Here is a 23012-nt window from a genome sequence, read left to right on the forward strand (position 1 = left end):
TCACCATGACAGGGCACCTCATCAGATATTTACTAGTTCAAGCATTACTAAGTAAATATGCCATTTACCACACCATAGCAACACTTATGTCCTAATTACAAATCTTACAAACCATGGATAAATTATTTTTCTCTTTTTGCATTACTTCAAATAGATTTAGCAGTGCCCTGCCAGGGCTAATAATCAAGGGGTGAAGATCAGAAAAGAAGAAAAAGGAAAAAGACAGGACAATATTTATCTGCACTTAAATAGGATTGTTACTTGTGCTTTTGTACAATAATGAGGTATAACAGTGATCTAAAATCATTTCTCATAACTTATCAAAACAACAGACGTGGAGCTTTGCTTTCATGTTAAATTAGAAATTAAATTAATAGAGGTTTTAATTAAGGAAATCTAAATTAATAGAAGTTATTGTGTTTTTCCAATATTTTTACATAAGAAGACAGCCATTAGGGTCGAAATAACAAAGAAAAAGGATTGCCTTGAACTTATTTGTGAGTTTCTCACTCATTTTCACATGAGCATATTAGCTGAAAATCAGCAATTGGCTTCCAACCATAAACATATTCTCTGTTACAGCACGAAGCATTCGACAGCACCCAGTGGACAAAGACGCCCAAGGCTTGTGATTGAGGAATGTCCTCTAACTTTTGAGACACAAACAAATGACGTAGCAAAAGAACTGATAGAAAAGGTACTAAAAGTATACATTTTTTCATGGGATATTGAGAAATATTTCTTCTTTCATGGATATTGAGAAATATTGAGAAATATTTCATATTTCTTCTTCATCAATTTCCTTTCCTACTTTAAAAAGAACAGGAAAATGATAGGTGACTTAGTCTACCAGAATTTAAAACAAATTGAAGCACAGGTACCAAATTGTAGAGTTAAAAACAGAAATACAGGCCAGTGAAACAGAATGGAAATGCCAGAAATAGATTTCTACATATATAAGAAGTTTCATAACAAACCTGATGAAATAAAATGGGGGAACAACCATTACTTCATAAGTGCTGCTGGGAAGATGAGCAATTGTTCTGTAGTAAATAGACTCCACACATTTCACATGAGATAAAGAGGTAATTTTTTCAAGTGCAAAAAATCTGAAAGAAAATGAAAGAGTGGACATATTTAATTATGAATAGATTGAGTAATTTGAGTTTGAATATATAAAGATTTATATACTAGGAAAAAAAAGAATCGGGGGGACATCTGCAGCAAATGTGTCTTATGGAAGCTTCATTTTCTGAATATATATGAAATGAATACAAACGCATGAAAGTATATTCAGTCTTTTTTTTTTTTTTTTTTTTTTTTTAGTTTATTTTTGGCTGTGTTGAGTCTTCGTTTCTGTGCAAGGGCTTTCTCTAGTTGCGGCAAGCGGGGGCCACTCTTCATCGCGGTGCGCGGGCCTCTCACTATCGCGGCCTCTCTTGTTGTGGAGCACAGGCTGCAGACGCGCAGGCTCAGTAGTTGTGGCTCACGGGCCTAGTTGCTCCGCGGCATGTGGGATCTTCCCAGACCAGGGCTCGAACCCGTGTCCCCTGCATTGGCAGGCAGATTCTCAACCACTGCACCACCAGGGAAGCCCTATATTCAGTCTTGAATGGACAGACAGAATCCATGGACAGAAAGGAAACACAAATAATAAAGAGACATTTTGGCAAAGGGTTCAACCTAACTAATAATTTTTAATGTAAATAAAAACTGAGAAGTAATAACTTACCAGTATTAACTGAGAAATTAAATTGAAAATATTAAATTCAATGTTGGAAAGAACTTTAAGAAAACATTCATATACATTCACATACAATGCAATTGACATTGTAATAAATTAGTACAGTGTTTCTGAATACCAGTTTGGCAATAAAAGTCATAAATCTTGTTTTATTTTGTGACCCAGTAATTTCCTCTTTAGGAATCTATTCCAAGAAATTAATTGAAAAGGGAAAAATCATGTTTATACAAAGATATTTTAATCAACAGTGAATAGGGGCCAAATTCTCAACAAGTGGAAAACTGAGAAGGAAGCAATGGTCCATCAATATGATAGACTATTTTATGGGCATTGAACATGACAACTATCTTAACTGTTGAGAGAAAAACGTCTATTCAATATAACTTAATTGAACCTTAAATGAAAAATTGAACACTATATGTATATTGATTAAAACCAAAAAAAAAGAGTTGTACATTCATAAGTATTCTAAGTTGACAGGATTTGATGGTGAAAGTTTGGGTGTTTTTTTTAAATTTTAGTTGCATTGACATATGTGTAAGGCTTAGCTTTTATTTAAATGAATACTGCCAAAAACCTAAGGCATTTCCTGTCAAATAAGAAACTGTGAAATTTGTTCGCTGTTTCTGTTTTTCCCAAGCTTTAAATGACCGTGTGTGTAAGATTATCTGTGGTTTGTGTTTAGCCAGTTAGAGCTGCCAATGATACTTCCCATTTAGATATAAAGTCACCATTCAATAAGGTTTTTCAGGAAAAGTCTTTGACACTAGATTTTTATAAACAAGGTACACATACTATTTACTACTACTATTCTGGGAAAAAAAAATTTTTTTTCTGGGAATAAATCCACTCCAGAAACAAAAATCTAACTGCTAATTTAGTCTTAATAGATCATCATGAGAGCATTTGTTTTGTATTTGACTTCCTGGACACAAAGGTCTGTTTAAACAGGAAAGTACTATTATTTCAGCAATTAAAGTAATGGGGTTATTTTATGAAGAGAAAAGCTTCAGGAAAAATAGCACGTGAAATATTTGAACATTGCCCCGTGTATGAGCAAGAGCAATAGATGAGTGCCAAATATTATTTTTGAACGGCTGCCTTATATAAAGAGTTGATTGTTAAACAGCTAGATTTTAAGTCATTTTAACATTATGTCAATGTTTGCTCTTTTTTTAAATTTAGATTTACAAGTGTTTTCCCCAGGATTTTAAAATAAAAATCACATGAAAAACATCAATCTTGCAACTTAAAAAACGGAAAAGACAGTAATACACTATATGATACCAGCTTTTCCAGTTTTTCCTTTACTAAAACTTTTTAGTAATAGAGAAAGTCTTCTTCAATTTTTCACCCAAATCAACGAATAAGACCTAGAGAAAGCACTGACATTAAATTTACCGGTTTCTACCTGCCTCCTCACCACCTCCTTGTCCTCTCCCGGGAAACCTGATATAAAGGACAATTTATGGTTATTTTTAAGGCTTCTTGCACTGTCACAGTCTTAATGTGTTAATTTATAGGAGTAAACGATATTGTGCCAGCAGTGTTTGTCCTAGCTCCATACACCCACACCCTCTGTCCGTCTCAGCTAAGTTACAGCAGCCTCCATTGCTGTCTGGTTTCACCCCGCTTCTTCCTGGCCTTTTTCATTCCATTTTATTTCTGACTATAGACGTTTGCACTTGCAACCTCCATCATAACTCTTTCTTCGCCTCCCAGGTGAATTTAAAACATTTAAAACCTTTAAAACAGTGGCCGTATAAAAGATGTTGCTATTTCTTCATTTTAACTTATTTAACGAGTACTTATAGAGCACCTATAGGTACAAAACATTGCAACACAAAAGTGAGTAAGATAGTACCTGCCCTCAGAAGAATCGTCAGCTTAACACAGGAGAAAGACGTGGACACAAAAAGAACAAAGAAATGATGCAAAAGCAGAGAAAGAGAAAAGTGTTGAGCATGAAAATAACCACTCTTAGGGTCTCAAATTATTTCACTGGCATTATTTCATGTGCTTCTGAACCCTAGTCTTTAACTGATAGGACTGAATCTAATCATGTGTATTTGGCCCAGAAAGGAGATAATAGTACCAAGATATAAGCAAATCAGAAACTTCTGATTTGGGCTTACGCATTATATGTACGCATTTGTCAAGAATTAGTCTTTTAACAGTTTTCTTTACACACAAGCAAACAAGGCTGTATGTTTTCTGCTTTTAAATTAATGTCTCTTCTTTATTATTAAGATGTATTTGGTAATTTTTTTTTTTTTTTTTTTTTATGGAGGAGAAAGAAAGAATGGCTTTATTTCTTTGCCAGGCAAAGAGGGAACACAGTAGCCTAGCGCCTCAAGAACTCTGCCCCCCTCCCTGGGGAATAGGGAGAGGTCGGTAATGTTATTTTTGAGGATTTCTTGGGATAGTTTTAAATTTTGCTTCAACTAGAGAAACCATTGTTAACAGGGCTGCAAAAATCGTGCTATGGAATTATTAGTTCTTCCCAAATAGTAACCTCTTGGAGAAAATATAATTTTTAAATTAAGTAGTTAATTTACTTATTTGTTTGTTTGTTTATTTATTTATTTTGGCTGTGCTGGGTCTTGGTTGAGGCACGCGGGCTCTTCATTGCAGCGCAGGCTTCTCTAGTTGCGGCACATGCGGGCTTAGTTGCAGTATGTGGGATCTTAGTTCCCCAACCAGGGATCAAACCTGCATTGGGAGTGCAGAGTCTTCACCACTGGACCACCAGGGAAGTCCCGAAAATATAATTCTTGTTTTCACAGTTTCTAAAGTGTATCAGTTCTGTTTGAAGAAACCACAAACATAGTGTGACATGGTCTTAGGATTGGTGCTATATTAGAGGTCATTAATTTGTTTATGAATGGGTCTTTACTGGTCGATTTACTCCTTTTCTAATGGATTTCCTTAATAAGCCTGAAGGTTAATTGATAAAGCAATTAATGCAAATGAAGTTTACGTTTTGTTCTACCATGTCTTTTTAAACCTCAGATTAATGGAGGTGCTAAAAGAGGAATGAAATTTGTTGGATTCATATCACAGCACTGTCCACCACTTAAATTCTGCAATGGAACCAACCATGATGGAGATACAGAATCAGCACTACATGTGAGACACAGTTCAGAGGAAAACTGTAAAATTTGGAATGAAGGAACATTAAGTGGGCAATCATCTGAAAGTGGAATTGAGGAAGAACTACATCATGAAAGCGGACAGTGTCAAATGGAACGAGATGGCAGCCCCAGTTTCTCTAAATCAAGAAAGGGAGAAGGTAACAGACAAGATGAGTAGAAATAGGGTGTATATTAGTTTAAATTTAGCAAAAGTATGTTTTTGAGGGTTTTTTAACAAATATGAGGCAAATTAAATCTCTAATGATTATAAAGATGAAAAAACTAGTATAAACTTGTCTTGATTTTTTTTAATTATTACACCTGGAATAAGGTAGGGCAGTTTTCCAAACAGTTATCCCTAGCATGGTCATACACCACCATCCACATAACGAAACTTTGTGTTGAAAATTGGTTCCCATTTAGTCATACACCAACTCCTCTGTAAAATGGAGGCTGTGCATGTATACCAAAAAAGTGATTCTGTAAAGAAAGCTGTTCTGATTTATGTTTCTCCCTATAAACATTGTGTGAGAATTTTGGCCTTTCCCATTTCATGGGTGCTTCTCACCTTTGAAGTTAATTGGCTTTCTTTGATCACCAGTTAGAATATTAAAATGCACATCATGATGAAACAATTAATATAACAATAGTGCCTGCATTCTTTTTTTTTTTTTTTTAATTTATTTTTGGCTGCATTGGGTCTTCGTTGCTGCACGCAAGCCCTCTCCAGCTGCGGCGAAAAGGGGCCACTCCTCGCTGCGGCGTGCGGGCCTCTCATTGCAGTGGCTTCTCCCGTTGCAGAGCACGGGGTCTAGCCACGCGGGCTTCAGTAGTTGTGGCTTGCGGGCTCTAGAGCACAGGCTCAATAGTTGTGGCGCACGGGCCTAATTGCTCTGCGGCACATGGGATCCTCCCGGACCAAGGCTCAAACCCCACGTCCCCCATATTGACAGGTAGATTCTTAACCAATGCGCCACCAGGGACGCCCGTGCCTGCATTCTTAAATAACTTTAAACAATAGTTTTATTCTTCTTTGCAGCCAGCAAGTCTTCCAAGAAGTTGAGAGTATTTTTTAATGTATTTCAGACTGTTCTAAGTTTTCTGATACGTTTACGGGCACGCTTTAAAAAGCACTAATAAAGAAAATCAAAGACTATGTACACCTTAGAGTTAAGAGTCTGCAGCCAGACTGCCTCAGTGTCTTTAATAGAAAGGGTGTTGTTGTGAGAAGTAGACACGAGATGTCTACAAAGTGCTTAGCCCAGTGCCTGGCACAGAATAGACTCTTTATTAAGTTAGCTACTATTAACTGATCCTTTGATCAGTGTTGGTGCTAAGGCCACACACACTGGTGGCATCGGCTTTCTGGGTTGTAGTGAGATTGCTCAATATTCGTGCATGGCAGAGACCCATTGGACCACGGTCAACACAGCCTCCTTAAGAAAGGACCCAGAGCATTTCCCAACTCATCATCTCACCACCTCACCACCACCAACACCCTCCCATTTTTTTTACCAGTTCCCTAGCTAACAACCACCCTGTTTTTCCTGCGGTGTGCAAAATTTAGGAATGTGAATTTAGGAATGTAAGAGCTGTTGGAGTTGTGGCCAGAGAGCTACCCACTATATTCCACCCACAGCTACCTTTAAACTCCTGCTGGTTCCCATCCTAACTTTGATTAGATCAGGTGTCTGTTCCAAGTCTTTTAAGTTTCAAATCCAGTATGCTACTTAATTTAATTATCAGTCTTTAGATTCTGCTATCTATTTATTTTAAAACCCTATACTTTTTGATAACTTTTCTATGGCAGTGGTTGGTTCTTAACTTTTGGTGCTGGGGGGTGGGAGTGAGAGCGATAGCGATGGGGGCTGGGGGGAGACCAACAAAAGATCTCTTGAAGGGTCTGGTGAAATCCATGGAGACTCACCCAGAAAAACACACATAACACACATACCCCTAACACTCTGTGACACAAGTGGTGTTAGACTTCCTAAAACACAACCATAAATGTGGGTCCATAGACCCCCAAGTTAAGAATTTGCTAACTTGTAAAGTATATGATCCAGCAGTTCCATGTCTAAGTATGCATTCTAGAGTCACTCTCACATATGCGTCCAAGGAATGAATAATGTTTGTAATAACAAAAATTCAGAAATAATGTATATGTCCATCAACAGGAGAAAAGTAAACTGGAATGCTATATAGCAGTTAAACTAAATGAATAAGATCTATATGTATTAAATACACTTCAAAAGCATAATGTTGAACAAGAAAATCAACTTATAGATTGATACATACAGTATAATACCATTTTTTTAAAACTTTTTAAACTGAAAAACATTGTTTTTAAACTGCAAAACATCATTTATGTGTAAAGAAATGTGTATTAAAAGAATAAAAGAACTTGCATGAGAATAATAAACACCAAATTCATTACAGTAGCTATTTCTGGAGAATAGGATTAGGGGAGATACATCTTGAGCCTCAAGTACATCCATTTCTCATTTCCTTGAAAAAAATCTGAAGCAAACCTGGCCCAATGTTAACATTTGATAAAGCTGAGTGGTGGATAATTTTATTATTCTCTATGCTTGTTTGTGTGCTTGAAATAGCTCATGATTAATTTTAAAAAAAAAGATTTTAGGAATCTTTTCAATAAAATTATAGTTTTCCCCTTTTTTCTTGCTTCTGAACACCTATCCTCAGATAACAAGTTGTATACAGTCTTCAATGATTTTGAGGATGAATCAACCTGCTGGACCTATCAGGAAGGCATCCTGTCAATGAAAGTAACAAGAAAAGGCTCTGTCGTTAGTACACTTGATGCCGATTGGCTGGAGTTAACTACATTTTATTATAAACAAGGCTTGTCTTTAATCGATTCTTTTGTATGCTGGGAAACATCTAAAGGTAAGTTTTATATTATGATATGTTGATATCTAAAGAATTTGACCTTGTGTCAGAGTTGGTGGAAATGTTTTTGCCTCTCAAGTTCAATGGCTAAAAGAACAGATATTATTTTTTTTTGAATTTTATTTTATTTACTTATTTATTTCTTATACAGCAAGTTAAAAGGACAGATATTATTCCTAAGAAAATACATTCTAATTATTACACAACTCTGTAGCTTTAATTTAGAAGCTTAAACATCCTGTGTGGTACTATTATAATGTGATGTTTGCTGTTGGGTTGTGACTATCAGAAATGGACAAACCACTGTGTGATCAATTAGTAGGATTTTCCAAATAAGATGTACTACAGCAGCCCAATCAGGAGGTTTATGATGACATTTGACAATTACTATCCAAATTTATTACATTAGCCCAATTTTGGAGACTACCTACCATGTCCTCCAGTCTAAACCTGACATTCGAAAATTCGTATAGAAAAATAAACTCTGGTTCAGAAAATTATATTGACCTATATTTATTTATGCCTTCCCCTTATCCTTCATCTTTATCTAACCTTCTTCTTTTAGTTATAAAGGGATATGTAATCATTCATGTCTATCATAAAAACAAATAAATCTTTCCAAATATTATTTCTAAAGAAAGTGTTTTTTAAAAGAGATTAGTGCTGGGACTTCCCTGGTGGTGCAGTGGTTAAGAATCCACCTGCCAATGCAGGGGACACAGGTTCGAGCCCTGGTCCGGGAAGATCCCACATGCCGCGGAGCAACTAAGCCTGTGCGCCACAGCTACTGAGCCTGTGCTCTAGAGCCCATGAGCCACAACTACTGAGCCCGCATGCCACAACTACTGAAGCCCACACGCCTAGAGCCCGTGCTCCGCAACAAGAGAAGCCACCGCAATGACAAGCCCACACACCACAACAAAGAGTAGCCCCTGCTCGCCACAACTAGAGAAAGCCCGTGTGCAGTAACAAAGACCCAATGCAGCCCAAAATAAATAAATAAATAAATTTATTTATTTTAAAAAATAAATAAATAAAAGAGATTAGTGCTGGGACTTCCCTGGTGGTGCAGTGGTTAAGAATCCACCTGCTAATGCACGGGACACAGGTTCGATCCCTGGTCTGGGAGGATCCCACATGCCGCAGAGCAACTAAACCTGTGCACCACAACTACTGAGCCTGCGCTCTAGAGCCCGCGAGCCACAACTACTGAGCCTGCGTGCCACAACTACTGAAGCCCGCGCACCTAGAGCCTGTGCTCCGCAACAAGAGAAGCCACCGCAATGAGAAGCCTGCACACCTCAATGAAGAATAGTCCCTGCTCCCCGCAACTAGAGAAAGCCTGCGCACAGCAACGAAGACCCAACGCAGCCAAAAATAAATAAATTTATTTTTAAAAAATAAAAGAGATTAGTGCTAAAAAAAAAAGAACAAAGATAGTAAGGAGACTGGAAAAATGCATTAGGAAGGATGGGGGTTATGAAAATCAGGATAGTTAGGGACCATGACTCGGGGTTAGAGGAAGGAATGAACAAGCAAATAAAATGAGATCTCAATAAACCCTATTATTATTAAATCAGCCTAGTGATACCTTAACTAATACAACTAAAGACTTTGGATGATTATTTTAAATTATCGAGTCATGTTCCAATAGGTCTCTTTAAGTAGCAACCAAGAGTAAGGATCTAGCTCATTGGAGCACCCCAAAATATATCACCTTGCATAGTGCTTGGCACTTAGCAAGTGCTCAATAAATATTTATTTGTATTTTTGGTTACTGGAAACTTCTTCCAAGTTGATCTTTTATGGAAACAGCCAGACCTGATATGAAGCACATGGACTTTGGCATCAGACAGACAAGGGTTTAAATCCTGTGTCCTCTACTTAGAGCTGTGTGACCTGGGGAAGTTAGTTGAGCTCATTGAGCCTCAGTTTCCTAAAAGGGGGATAAAAACACTCCTACTAACTGTTGTGAGAATTTAATAAGATATAGTACGTACAAAAAAAAAAAAAAGATATAGTACGTACAAAGTAACTCCCACGTGCCTTGCCCACTGTCAGAGTTCATTTTCTGGGGTTGGTCTTTTCTCCTGCCACTTGCTAGATGCACTTACAGTTCTTTTTCTGGGTTTTTTTAGCAGGTTTTCCATTTCTTTTTAATTAACTTTTATTTATTTTTGGCTATGTTGGGTCTTCATTGCTGCACGCAGTCTTTCTCTAGTTGCAGCGAGCGGGGGCTACTCTTTGTTGCAGTGCTCGGACTTCTTATTGCAGCGGCTTCTCTTGTTGCGGAGCATGGGCTCTAGGCATGCGGGCTTCAATAGTTGCAGCACACAGTAGTTGTGGCTCTCGGGCTTAGTTGCTACAAGGCATGTGAGATCTTCCCAGACCAGGGTTCGAACCTGTGTCCCCTGCACTGGCAGGCGGATTCTTAACCACTGCGCCACCAGAGAAGGCCCTACAGTACTTTTAGTATGAATCATCTATTTGAAGGTCAGTTTATGCTTCATATATTCCCTCCCGCCCCATCTCTTTCTCTTCCCTCCAAAGAGTCTGAGTTAGAGCCGTTCAAAAGAAAGGTGGCGGGGAGTGGGGGGGGGCGGGGCGGTGATCTCCTGGCGGTCCAGTGCTTAGGACTCTGCGCTTTCACTGCCGTGGGCCCAGGTTCAATCCCTGGTAAGGGAATTAGGATCTCACAAGCTTCGAATCACGGCAGAAAAAAAAAAAATCCATTCCAAATTTTGGATTGTGACTAACTGCTGAAGGAAAGACAAAAAAATCCTCCTTTCACAGTGTCTTTCAGGCATCCCTGCCTTGGGCTTTGCCTGATGATGAAAATAAAATTAGCCACAGCAGTTGCCAGCCAGAGGCTCTGTAGGGCTTTTGTTCTTAAAGCCTCAGAAGCTATTTAGAGAGCCCGGGGGAAAGCCTTTCCCTCTCAGCAGCTCTGGAATGTCTCATTAGACGTTTTGCATTGCAGGCCTTGCCAAGCCCCAACAAGCCACGAGCCATGGTCTGTAAGGTCTGGCAGTTGGGTGTGTCACTCGGGACTTTCCTGGGAGTATACAGGGAAGCTGTGGAGGGGAAATTGTGACCAATGCCTGTGTCACTGTGAGAAGCAAGTCAGAGGAAGCAGGGCTGAATTGGTCGCTTTGTTCTGGGATATCTGATGCCTGACATCTAAAGCACATAGGGGACAATGCATATTTTGTTTTGTCTTGCTTCCATCCTCTTCCAAAATATTGTCAGAAGTCAGCCCACCATGAGGAATAGAAGTACAAAACCAAACATTGCTCAGAAATTTAAATATATTACTCCACAAATCTCATTCTATAAATCTCACTTTATAAAATTCTCCGGAGACAGAGGGGGAAAAAAAAGTTTAAAAAGTTTTCTCCTTCAGGAAAGTCATGGTGGAAAAGTTGTAAGGTTTGTGAAATTCCTCTTCAGTGCCCTTTCCCACCCACTTCCAAAGCCTTTTCTGCTTTGAAAAGTCCCATAGGCAGAGGCACCCAGGGACCCTCTTGCTGTTCGTATGGCCTGAGAGTTCTCACTGTAGTGGCCTCCTGTTCCTGACCTTCTCCAGCACTGCCCGGCCTTCACCAAACTGGTCTGCAGCTGGATTCTCTGCACACTTACAAAAAGCTCCAAATGAACCCAGGGGAGGCTACAAGAGGCTTACCCAATTGAGCCAACAAAGACAAAACACTTTATTCTACCAGAACATATAGAGATCCAGGGGGGCAGCTGACAGGGATGAGATAAGCAGCTTTGCCAGGTGATACAAAACACACATACACACACAACCCTTGAGGTTCTCACACTTCACTAGCCTACCAATGCCCCCATCACCCTCAGAGCACAGCCTCTTGCCACCTTTAGTATACCCACATCTGAAGGCTACATTTTCATTTTTTGTGAATTCTTTTCAGACTTCAATTGATATTCATTTCAATCTCTTCACTCCTATAAAAATGCTTGTATGGAGTTGGCGGGGGAGATGTATCAGAATGAGCAGTTGGAACTGGAACATGTATGTGTTCATTTCACATATATGTATATGCCAGGTCCTAGGCCAGGCATGAGGGGTTTACACTGATGAGCAAAATGGACATCTTCCCTCCTCTCAAAAAGCTAGCCACGGGACTTCCCTGGCAGTCCAGTGGTTAAGACTCCACGCTTCCTCTGCAGAGGGTATGGGTTTGGTCCCTGGTTGGGGAACTAAGATCCTGCAGGCAGCGCAGGGCAAGGCCAAAAAAAAAAAAAAAAAAAAAGCCACGTGGCATCAGGCTGTAATGGGCATCAAAACATATATACCTAATTTCAAAACTGAGAATAGTGTGTGATGTTACCCAGCAGGATATTGTAATGGAGTAACAGGGAAGAACCAGCTTAGATGGGTGGTCATGAGGTCCCTTCTGACAGGGTAACAATCACACTGAAACTGGAAGCCTGGAGAGGGCTGGTGTTGAGAAGCCAGAGGAAACGCCCCCAAATGTACAAAAACCTAGGATGGGAGAGAGGACCTGGGAAAGGGTCTGTGTCGCTGGTGCCGGGTGTACAAGAGAGAAGGGCTCCCAACAAAGTAGGAGAGGTGAGCAGTAGCCACGCCGCCTAGATCTTAACAATATAAATGATGCAACAGGCACTAACACGTATTTGTACTTACTCTATGCCAGCATTGTTCTAAGCACTTCACATTTATTCACTCATTTAATCCCCGCAGCAACCCTATGGGGTAGGTATGATTGTTCCCCTTCTACAGATAAAGAAACTGAGGCACAGAGATTTTAAATAATGTGCTCATGTTCAAGCAGCTAGAAGGGGTAGGAGGTAGGTGGAGTGTGTACCCTTAACCAACTTGCCATCCTGCCAGGATTTTTATTCCAAGTCATTCGTTGAAGATTTAAGGAGGGAGTTATGACCTGACCTACATTTAAAAAATAACTCACTTTTGGAAACGGATCATGGAGGGCAAGCATGGAAGTGGGGAGGCTGCTAAGAGGCTGTTGCAGTGATCCAGAGAGACGATGGTGGATGGGCAGCAGTAAACAGGCTGAGATGCATTCTGGAGACAGAATGCTCATAAAAGAGGTACAGAACGGGAGTTCCCATATGTGCCTGCCCTCCACTTCTCAGACCTGGTCCCAGGCCCACCCTCTGGGCAGTTTAATGCCAAAAATGACACTTGGCTCCAAATACTAAAATGGAATGTTACATTTCCTCACATTTACAGAAATGTCAATGTCACATCTAGCTGAAATGAATGTGTAAGATCACATTTCCAGACAAGTAAACCATTCCCTGGAAATTCTTTAAGCTTGTGCTTCACAAACCAGGGTCAAAGTACCCTAGGGGTATGCAGCTTTGTGCCAGGGAGTACACAACTTCACAGGATAAACCTCTTCCTAGAGTGTCAATATTCCTTTAAGATTGGGGGTAGGGGAAAGCAGAAGAGAAAACATTGCTTTTTTCATGTCATATGAACATATTTGAATAGAATGCAAAATTTGCATGGGTTTTTAAGATATAACATTAGACTTTAAAGAAAACGTATGCTTTGCCACAAGTCACTTCAAACTGTACCTGGAGACCATCCTTCAGTGATACAAGTGTACTTTCCTTTGCTATTGATGGTATTTGGCCAAAAAAAAAAAAAAATTGAGAAGCAGTGGGTCAGACCAATGCTTTGTAACTTTTTCATATTATGCACACATAGAAAATGGTAAAATTGTAGGGCACATGGGTATAAGAGGAAAGGCTGCTCTGGGCAGGGGGGTGTGCCCTGTGCCTTAGCACACCTGTACCCCTTCTAAGCACACCAATGTGGGAAGCTCTGAGATAAGTGATGTTAAGAGACGACTCAGTTCACAGGACTTCCCTGGTGGCGCAGTGGTTAAGAATCCGCCTGCCAGTGCAGGCGACACGGGTTTGAGCCCTGGTCCGGGAAGATCCCACATGCCGTGGAGCAACTAAGCCCGTGCGCCACAACTACTGAAGCCCACGTGCCTAGAGCCCGTGCTCCACAACAAGAGAAGCCACCACAATGAGAAGCCCCCACTCGCCGCAACTAGAGAAACCAGCGCAGTAACAGAGACCCAATGCAGCCAAATATAAATAAATAAATCTTAAAAAAAAAAAAAAAAGAGATGACTCAGTTCTGGACAGTTATTAAGTAATTGTTCAGAATTATCACCTCACCCCAATACCTGGAAGATTTAACACACCAAACACCCAAATGGTCTCCCCCCACCCCCCCGCATGAGGCCTTCCCTGCCACCCTCCCTAGCTGCCACTTCTGTTAGGGAGAATTTCTCAAGAGAGAAATACTCTCTCCTGTGGTAGTATCATTCTTCTGTGGCTCTGAGGACTGTCATGGTCCCTAAGAAAGCTAGCCAGGGAACCTGGGGAGCTCTAAAGTGAGAAGGCAGGTCTTTTGTTTTTAACTGAAGTATAAGATACATATAGTAAGGTGCATTAATCTTATGTGTACTGCAGAATAGAACACAAATGTTCAAGATACAGAACATTTCTTTGTATGTCAATTATATCTCAAAAACACTGGAAAAAATGAGAAAAAAACCCAAAAAAGATACAGAACATTTCCAAAATCCCAGAAGGCTTCCTCATGGCCCTTCCCAATCAATACCCTCCCATGCAGAGATAAGCATTATTCTGACTTCCAGCACCATAGATTAATTTTGCCTGTTTTTGAACTTCATGTAAGTTGAAATATACAGTATGTATTCTTTCTCATCTCACTTCTTTTGCTCAACATAATATCTCTGAAATTCATCCGTGTTGTTGCAAACCAGTGAGGCTTTCTTTTTTATTCTTGGTAGTATTGCAGTATATGAGTCTACCATACTTTTATTCTTTTAAACCAAAAGAAGTTTAGAAGTACTAGGAACTCTCAATACCGAGAACAAGAAAAACACAAAGCCACAAAACCCATAGTTCTCCAATTATATAATCCTAAAGTGAATAAGAAGCAGATTACAATTAACTACATAATTATCACAGTATATAATTATTTTTAAAGTTCATACCCCCATTCTAAAAAAGGACTTGAGGCAAATATACATTTTTTAAAATTATTTATTTATTTATTTATTATTTTTGGCCACGTTGGGTCATCATTGCTGCGCACAGGCTTTCTTTTAGTTACAGAAGAGCGGGGTCTACTCTTCCTTGCGATGCATGGGCTTCTCATTGCAGTGGCTTCTCTTGTTGCAGAGCACGGGCTCTAGGCTTGCGGGCTTCAGTAGTTGCAGCACGCGGGCTCAGTAGTTGCGGCACGTGGGCCCTAGAGTGCACGGGCTTCAGTAGTTGTGGCAGGCGGGCTCAGTAGTTGTGGCTCTCGGGCTAAGTTGCTCCGCGGCATGTGGGATCTTCCTGGACCAGGGATCAAACCTGTGTCCCCTGCACTGGCAGGCAGACTCTCAACCACTGAACCACCAGGGAAGCCCCAAATATACAATTTTAAAGATGGTCTTGTGATGCTCTAAACTTACAACCAAAAACAGATTTAGTTCCACTCGTCACTTTGGTATGACAGTAGACAAGTACATTAAAGGAAGTGGAACATATACTGTAATTAGAAAAACAATTCCAACAAGTCAATTAAACTTTACTGGGTTGTTGGGGACCACTCTGAATAATGTAAATTCTTCATGATATTCTGCCCTAACTGTAACTGATGTAAAAATACTAATAAGAGTGATTTTCTCTTAAAGCCTATAGCCCATTAATAAAAATGAAAACTAAAAATTACATTTAGATTATTTTTGTCTTTTTTATCTTTAAGCTTAATAGATCTTTTGCAAACTTTGTAGGTTATTATTTAGTTAACTGTCAACAAGGGAAACTTTGATGTGACCTTATGCTGTATGAAACCAGAATGTTTAACCAGCACATGACCATGGGAAATTGTCTCCTATTGCAAAATAGGAGACAAAAGAACTTCCATAAAATCAGTTTAGTTTTGGCCAGCTGGTTTTTGTCAACTATTCAAAAAAATGTCAGAGAGGCCCTCCCTTAAAACTTCCTTCCCAGCAGGAATTCTTTTGACAATGACTTCTGTTTAGGATCTTCCTGTTACCATTCTTTTTTTTTTTTTTTTTTTAAGCATCATTGAAGCAAAGAATTGTTCTGTGTTTATATTTTTTTAAATAATCTTACGTCACCTTGGTTTTAATATCACACCTGTAGTTTCAAGGATTAATATTTTTGATGTTGTTTCTCTTAATAGTATAATTAACATGCGTACAACATATAGATCAGAAACCAAAATTTGATTTCAATGTGAAGGTCATTTCCAGATGCTTTTTAAGCTTAGGAAATCCACTTGCTTCTCACTGTATGATATTATTTTATCTTGTTTTTGTTATTGTAGTCTTCATGTTTACAGTTTGATTTTAATTCAGTTAAGTGTAAAACCATCTTGACCTTTGAGGGACTTCCCTGGTGGTCCAGTGGTTAAGAATCTGCCTTCCAATGCAGGGGGACGCAGGTTTGATCCCTGGTTGGAGAACTAAGATCCCACATGCCACGGGGCAACTAAGCCCACCTGCCACAACTACTGAGCACTCAGGCTACAACTAGAGAGCCCGCATCTAAGACCCGATGCAGCTAACAATAAAATAAGTAAATAAATATTTTTTTAAAAAAACTGTCTTGATCTTTGAAAAAAAAATTACCTTCAAAGGGAGATGTCATAGATTCACCTAAAACAAGTGGGGTTTTTTTTAAGATTTTTTTTTTTTGATATGGACGATTTTCAAAGTCTTTATTGAATTTGTTACAATATTGCTTCTGGTTTTTTTTCATGTTTCGGTTTTTTGGTCGCAAGGCATGTGGGATCCCAGCTCCTGGAGCAGGGATCAAACACGCACCCCCTGGCTGCATTGGAAGGCGAAGTCCCAGCCTTTGGACCGCCAGGGAAGTCCCCTAAAACAAGTGTTTATTAAGTGATATGTTTTTCCTTCAGCTTCCTACAAGGGTTATTTAAGGTTTTAGATGATCCTAAGAGACTCTGAGTATTTACAACTCTTCTTAATTGTATGTTTTTCCTCACAGGGGACCATTTGCCAAAATCTTTGGAAGGATTCTTTATCTATGAAGAAGAAGGCTCTGGAGTTCCAGGATTCAGCAGGAAAGGAAATGATGCCATCGTAGTAGAACAATGGACAGTTATTGAGGTAAACTGAAGTTTTCTGACAATTTGGCTTTACTATTACGTTTAGTTTTACATGTTAAAGATTTTCATTGCCTAACACATACAGTATTCTTCAAACACATTTTTATTCAGTGTTCAGAATTTCATCACAAATGCATCACAAACTTTCAAATTTGTGTAAAGGTGATTTGCTTTACTCAATGTTCAGCTTTGTTAAAAGATAGCAAAAATAATTATCTATACATAAATAACAGTAGATTCCCAAAGATTTAGCATTCTAGTCCTAAACAAAGTCCCCTGGCACTGAGATTCTCTTTACACAATGCCATGAAAGCTAGCTGAAACTGAAAAAAAAAATCAGTCAATTTTATATCCAAGCAACCAATGTGACTGACTTTTTTAACCATGTGAATTGACTTTCAAAGGCAAAAATATCCAAAGGTGTTCTTTCTCTCACCAGGCCAAATATGCACACACAGCATTGTCCTTCCTAATCAGAGATGACATTGCTGCCGTTGTTGTGCACTCTGAATTCAGATGTCACCAAATGGACTGCCGTTGAGGTGTACAGACTGAATTCAGGTATATTGTACTATGTGCACGAGGCCCTCACTGACAGCCTCTCTCAAGGACACTTTTGCCTTTCTGGCCTTGCAAAGGTTAGAGAGACATAGGTTATTTTCAAAGAAATTGGAAATCCGGGGTTCCCTGGTGGTGCAGTGGTTAAGAATCCGCCAGCCAATGCAGAGGATGCGGGTTCAAGCCCTTGTCCGGGAAGATCCCACATGCCGCGGAGCAACTAAGCCCGTGCGCCACAACTACTGAGCCTACGCTCTAGAGCTCGCGAGCCACAACTACCGAAGCCCGCGTGCCTAGAGCCCGTGCTCCACAACAAGAGTAGCCACCGCAAGGAGAAGCCCATGCAAAGAGTAGCTCCCGCTCGCCACAACCAGAGAAAGCCCGCGCACAGCAACAAAGACCCAATACAGCCAAAAATAAAATAAATTAATTTAAAAAAAGAAAAGAAAGAAAAAGATACTGGAAATCCCATTGAGGGGGAAAAAAGGATTTGGGGTAAGAGATAAAGCTCCAAGTAAGAATCAATTCCAAGTGAGTAAAAAGCAGTGAAGATTCTCTGCTCCTCTCACCCTTCACTCCCCAGTGCTCACTCTCTATTCCTGTCCTCACTCCCAGCCCCTAGACCAGTGTTTCTGAAAGTGTATGGACTCTACTTGGATCCAAATCACCCAGGGAGCTTTTTAAAATGCAGATTCCCAGAGTCCCCCGTATATTAAAGTTTGATGCCCAAACAAGACTGAGGGAAGGTAGGCCCCAACCTTAGAGAACCCCATGGAAACCTCTCTCCACTCTGATCCCCAGTGTTTCTAACTTGGTTGAATGGTTGGAAGGCAGAGGGAGCAGAAAAGAAGCCCAGGAAGACTGCAGCCGGTGAAATTGCACTTAATGGAGCATGAACTCCCCTTATCCTAACACTTCTCGCCCTCATTGTCATCACTTGTGTAACTGGTTGTCTTTGTCATTAGACTATGAACTCTGTGCTTATTCACACAGGGCTGTGAAATCAAAACGGATTATGGCCCTCTGCTGCACACTCTGGCTGAGTTTGGATGGCTCCTGACAAGCGTGTTGCCTACACCTATACTGAGACATGACAGGTAAGGCCAAAAGTATCCTGACACACTCTCATCTCATTGTAAAATAGAGTTCATCTGTTAGATAATTCAACCTAACGATGCTTATTTAATGCCTACAAAAAGCATTTCACTGAACTTCTAATCTGATTCCATGTGCCTTGGAGATCAGCAAATCTAACCCCCTCGAGTTATATACATCCCTCAGTATTCATAAGGGATTTGTTCCAGGACCCCCATGGATACCAAAATCCGGGATGCTCAAGTCCCTTATATAAAGTGGCATAGTATTTGCATATAACCTGCACACATCCTCCCGTATACTTTCAATCATCTCTAGATTACTTATAGTACCTACACAATGTAAATGCTATGTACAAAGTTGCTGGAAAATTCAAGTTTTGCTTTTTGGAACTTTCTGGAACTGTTTTTTCAAATATTTTCCATCAACAGTTGGCTGAATCTGAACTGCAGATACAGAGGGCTGACTGTGTATGTACAAGCTATTAATTGCATCTCCTTCCCAAAGGCATATGAGCTCATGATGACAAAGCCAGAGCAGGGGCAAGGTAGACCAACTCCCAACTCAGTGCTGCTTCCAGCACTCAGAAGGCTGCCTCTCTCCTCAAAGACTGTCCTGCTATACCTTCTTTTTTCCAACTTGAGATTCCGATTCTTCCCTAGAGTGAAGGTTGAGCCGATATGAATCTGCAAACAGAAAATACAGCCCCCTCTGTAGGACCCTCTGCCCTGCTCTTCTGCACTGCCTGTGTGAAACTGCCTTCAGGCCAGCACGCAGCTGGGGTTAGGGATGCAGTGAGGCCCAGAGCGCGGGATGGAGGGGCGTCAGTGCGTATGCTTCCATTCCTCCCCTCCAGTGTGGGGGGTTAGCTTTCCCCTGAAGCATGGACTTGTCAGCTATTTCCACTAAAATAAATACCTACATTAGAACCAAAATGCCAACACTTCACAAGTACCGGCTTTTTCTTTTCTCCTTTTCCTGGGAAAGGAAAAGATTGAGTTGTTATTTTTTGTTTGTTTGTCTGGAAAGAGAGAGAGACCAATGAAGCCCTCTGTATAAAGTGCTTTGCTATGCCTTGGACTCAGAAATGTTCCCTCTGCCCTGTTTGGCATCCAGAAAATGACTCACTGACAAGGCTGCCCTGCCTGGCTGGTACTACCTGCAGAGGACAGTATAGTAGAGGACAATAAAGGGCCTTCCCTTTAAGCAGAGTCGACCACGGTTTAACATTGATGGTCACGTATAGCTAAGGGAAGCAGCTCCCCTCTCCTCAGTCTCATCCACCCTTTAGTTTAGCAACTTTACCCCTGGCCAGTAACCTACCTCCCCACAGACTTTAAAAACATTTGATTGACATGGCTCTATAATAAAGCCACACCTCCTTCAGGTGGAGAGAGGGATAAAAGTGGATACAGAGTAAAGACACTCAAGCTTTAAAAGGAGGGGTTAGAAGTAAGCAAAGCAATTAATCTGCTTGTCTTCTCAGAGATTTATTGGTAACTGTTCTCAAACTGTGAGTGACAGCTCTCTGAATTATTACCCAACTTTTAAAAATCTGTGACATACCTGTCAGACCACAGTACAGCAGTAATTCTCAAGATCTGGTCTTCAGACCAAGCAATATGAATACTCTGGAGTGCCTAGGAACATACACATGCCAGAGGCTCACCCCAATTGGACAGTCAGAAGCTTTGAGGGTAGGGTCCATGAATCTCCATTTTCACAAGCTTCAGAGGCTCATCAACATTTGAGGATCTTTGCAGGAGAGAGAGAAAGAAATTCCACTTCGCTGCCACCCCTCATCTTCCATCTGCCAAGCCATTGGTCTATCCCACTCCCCACCCTCCCTCAGAATAACTTGTGTATTTGGCCTCCTCACCTCTTTTCGGTGGTTCTCCTAGGTGTACATTTAGGGTTTCATTGGCCCATTATAGTTAACCCTTCCTAAAAGTGCTCTGAGTTCTGAACCTTTCATGTTCCTTTTTCCCCAGTGAAAAATATATTTTTCATTCCTCCCTCCTATTCACTCAGGGCTTCTGTTCCCATGAGTCTAAATATTTCCTAAAGTGCTGTGAATGACTCACTAGGCACTACATTAGACGCCAAGACGAACAGGCTGGATGCTGAGCCACAGAACACAGGCTGGCACTCCTTGAGCATCTCCTGCTTGGTTTGGGAATGAGAACAAGACTGAGACCAAAGGTGGGAAGGAAGAGGTCTCAAGTATACTGTGATGGGGAAGGGTGGAGGAGCTTGGAGCCATGCTTGGCTCGGCCACCTTGTCCTGCGTGTCAAACTGCGTCAGGTCACAGGCTGGACCAAGTGATTAGGAGGCTCACTGGCGTGAGGAGTGGCTGTATGTTATCCTTGGAGCAGAGGTAGCACCACTGCCTCGCCACCATCCCCAGCTTCTTCAGTACCCCTGCTATCCACCAAGACACTGTGGAGGCAGAGTGGACCTTTCAGGCCCTCCTTGTGAAGGCTTATCTTATGTGCAATTAAATTAGCAAAGGGGCAGGAATTCCCTGGCAGTCCAGTGGTTAGGACTCAGCGCTTTCACTGCGGTGGCCCAGGTTCAAACCCTGGTCAGGGAACTAGGGTCCCACAAGCCGTGTGGGGCACAGCCAAAAAAGGAAAAAAAAATTTGCAAAGGGGCTACCAGGACCCTCCAAGGCCCTGCAGCCAGCAGCCTCGTCACCCAGCCCCACCCACCAGTGTCTGGCACAAACCTCCACACAAGGCAGGGCCTTTTTATTCTTGTCCAAATATGCTGTCCCTATGACAGTCACATGCTCGTCTTAGCTGCTTCAGTACACACAAGATAGTAGTCACCTTCAGCCAGGTCATCTTCTTTTTTTTTTTTTTTTCACATGGAAAGTAAACATTTCTCATCATTTAATGCCACTATATATAATAACTATAAAATAACCAATGATAAAAGGCTAATACATATTTTTCCAGACTCTTTTCTAATCTAGAAGGTTGTGAATTCTTAAGAGACAGCATCCGGAAGAACTGACCCTGATACTGTGAACTATGGAACATTTTTCTGGTAAACTGCAAGAGTTCTCTGGGTTTCTTCCTGCCAGGGGACCCCTCAGGGATGCAAGGCTGTAGGGCAGGTACCACCATACTTTCCACCACCAACTTTTTCGTGCAGGTGATATCAGGTAAAAAGGAACACCAAGGGCAACTTCTGGTAAACCCTTCTTTGCACCATAGTCCTGTCCTGCGGAATTTGGGGTTTGAGACGTGGTTTTCTTCTCTTTTTCCTCTTCATCCATTTTGTCCCCTTGCTGCAGCTCCATGTCTTTCTTTGTCTTATTTTTCCCTTTAATACAGTCTTCAGATGGACTGATTGCTTCCTCAAAGATGGTTTATAATTTCTGTGAGTTCATGGACCACAACCAGCATTCTTTCATGAGCCAGGTCATCTTTAAATGTAAATAAAAATATTACGTGCGGTTCATCTTGGTCCAGGTGGGGGATATTGCCTAAAAGTTTTTAGTTTCTGAAACTAGAAGAATGGTCCAGGCTTTGAGCTAAGCAGATCTCATTTGAATTATACCTTCACCATTTACCAGCCATATGATTTTGGGAACCTCTTTAAGTCTAAGTTTCCTCATCTGGAAAATGATACAATAATATCAACTTCACTGGATTATCTTAATGATTAAGCAAGATAATGCAGGGCCTGTGCATACTAGGCTAATAAATTAGAGCTATTATACAGGATTTAATCCTTTCACAGAACCAAAATCCCTAAGAAGTTGAAGCCAATTGTAAAAGCATGATGGCTTGGCCTGTCCTAAATCAGGATATTTCAGAAAATGTCAGTATTGTAGTTCACTGTATACAAAATCAGCCCTGAGTATTACAAGCCAATAAAAGGGACAGAAATAAATAATGACGCTATAAAGATACATTGCTTACACCTTATGCTCATACCCAGAAAAACTAATGTTATCATCTTTCTTTTTGGGCCCACATGTCTTAAGACATAACTTAGAACTACTGCCAGTGAAAACTTTCTTCCTTAAATATTTTTGACTCATATACAACAATAATGTCTTAAGTAATTTCAATTTTTTCTACTCTTCTATCACCTAAGCCATAACTTGAATGGTCTCTGCGTAATGTATTTTCCTCTCATTTCTTTCCTTATGCAAATATATCCTGTTAGATATAGAAGACAAACTTGTGGTTACCAAAGGGGAGAGGGAAAGAGGGAGGAACAAATTAGGCGTATGGGATTAACAGATACAAACTGCTACATTTAAAATAGATAAGCAACAGGGATATACTGTATAGCACAGGAAATTATACCTGTTACCCGAAAACTGGGTTCTCCTCCTGGTAGGTGTCAAGC

The 23012-nt window shown here is 40.5% G+C and overlaps 1 protein-coding gene across 1 annotated transcript in view; it reads left to right on the forward strand.

Annotated features, from left to right (window-relative positions):
- Positions 1-23012, forward strand: part of RFTN2 (raftlin family member 2) — a 64365-nt gene that overhangs the window by 15616 nt on the left and 25737 nt on the right. Inside the window, exons 3-7 of the mRNA XM_068544721.1 lie at positions 583-697; positions 4757-5036; positions 7585-7788; positions 16870-16991; positions 18542-18645. Coding sequence (XP_068400822.1) covers positions 583-697; positions 4757-5036; positions 7585-7788; positions 16870-16991; positions 18542-18645 — 825 coding nt within the window. The remainder of the gene's footprint in view (positions 1-582; positions 698-4756; positions 5037-7584; positions 7789-16869; positions 16992-18541; positions 18646-23012) is intronic.

This window comes from Eschrichtius robustus, chromosome 5 (assembly GCF_028021215.1).
Source record: "Eschrichtius robustus isolate mEscRob2 chromosome 5, mEscRob2.pri, whole genome shotgun sequence".
In the NCBI taxonomy this organism is placed as follows: domain Eukaryota; kingdom Metazoa; phylum Chordata; class Mammalia; order Artiodactyla; family Eschrichtiidae; genus Eschrichtius; species Eschrichtius robustus.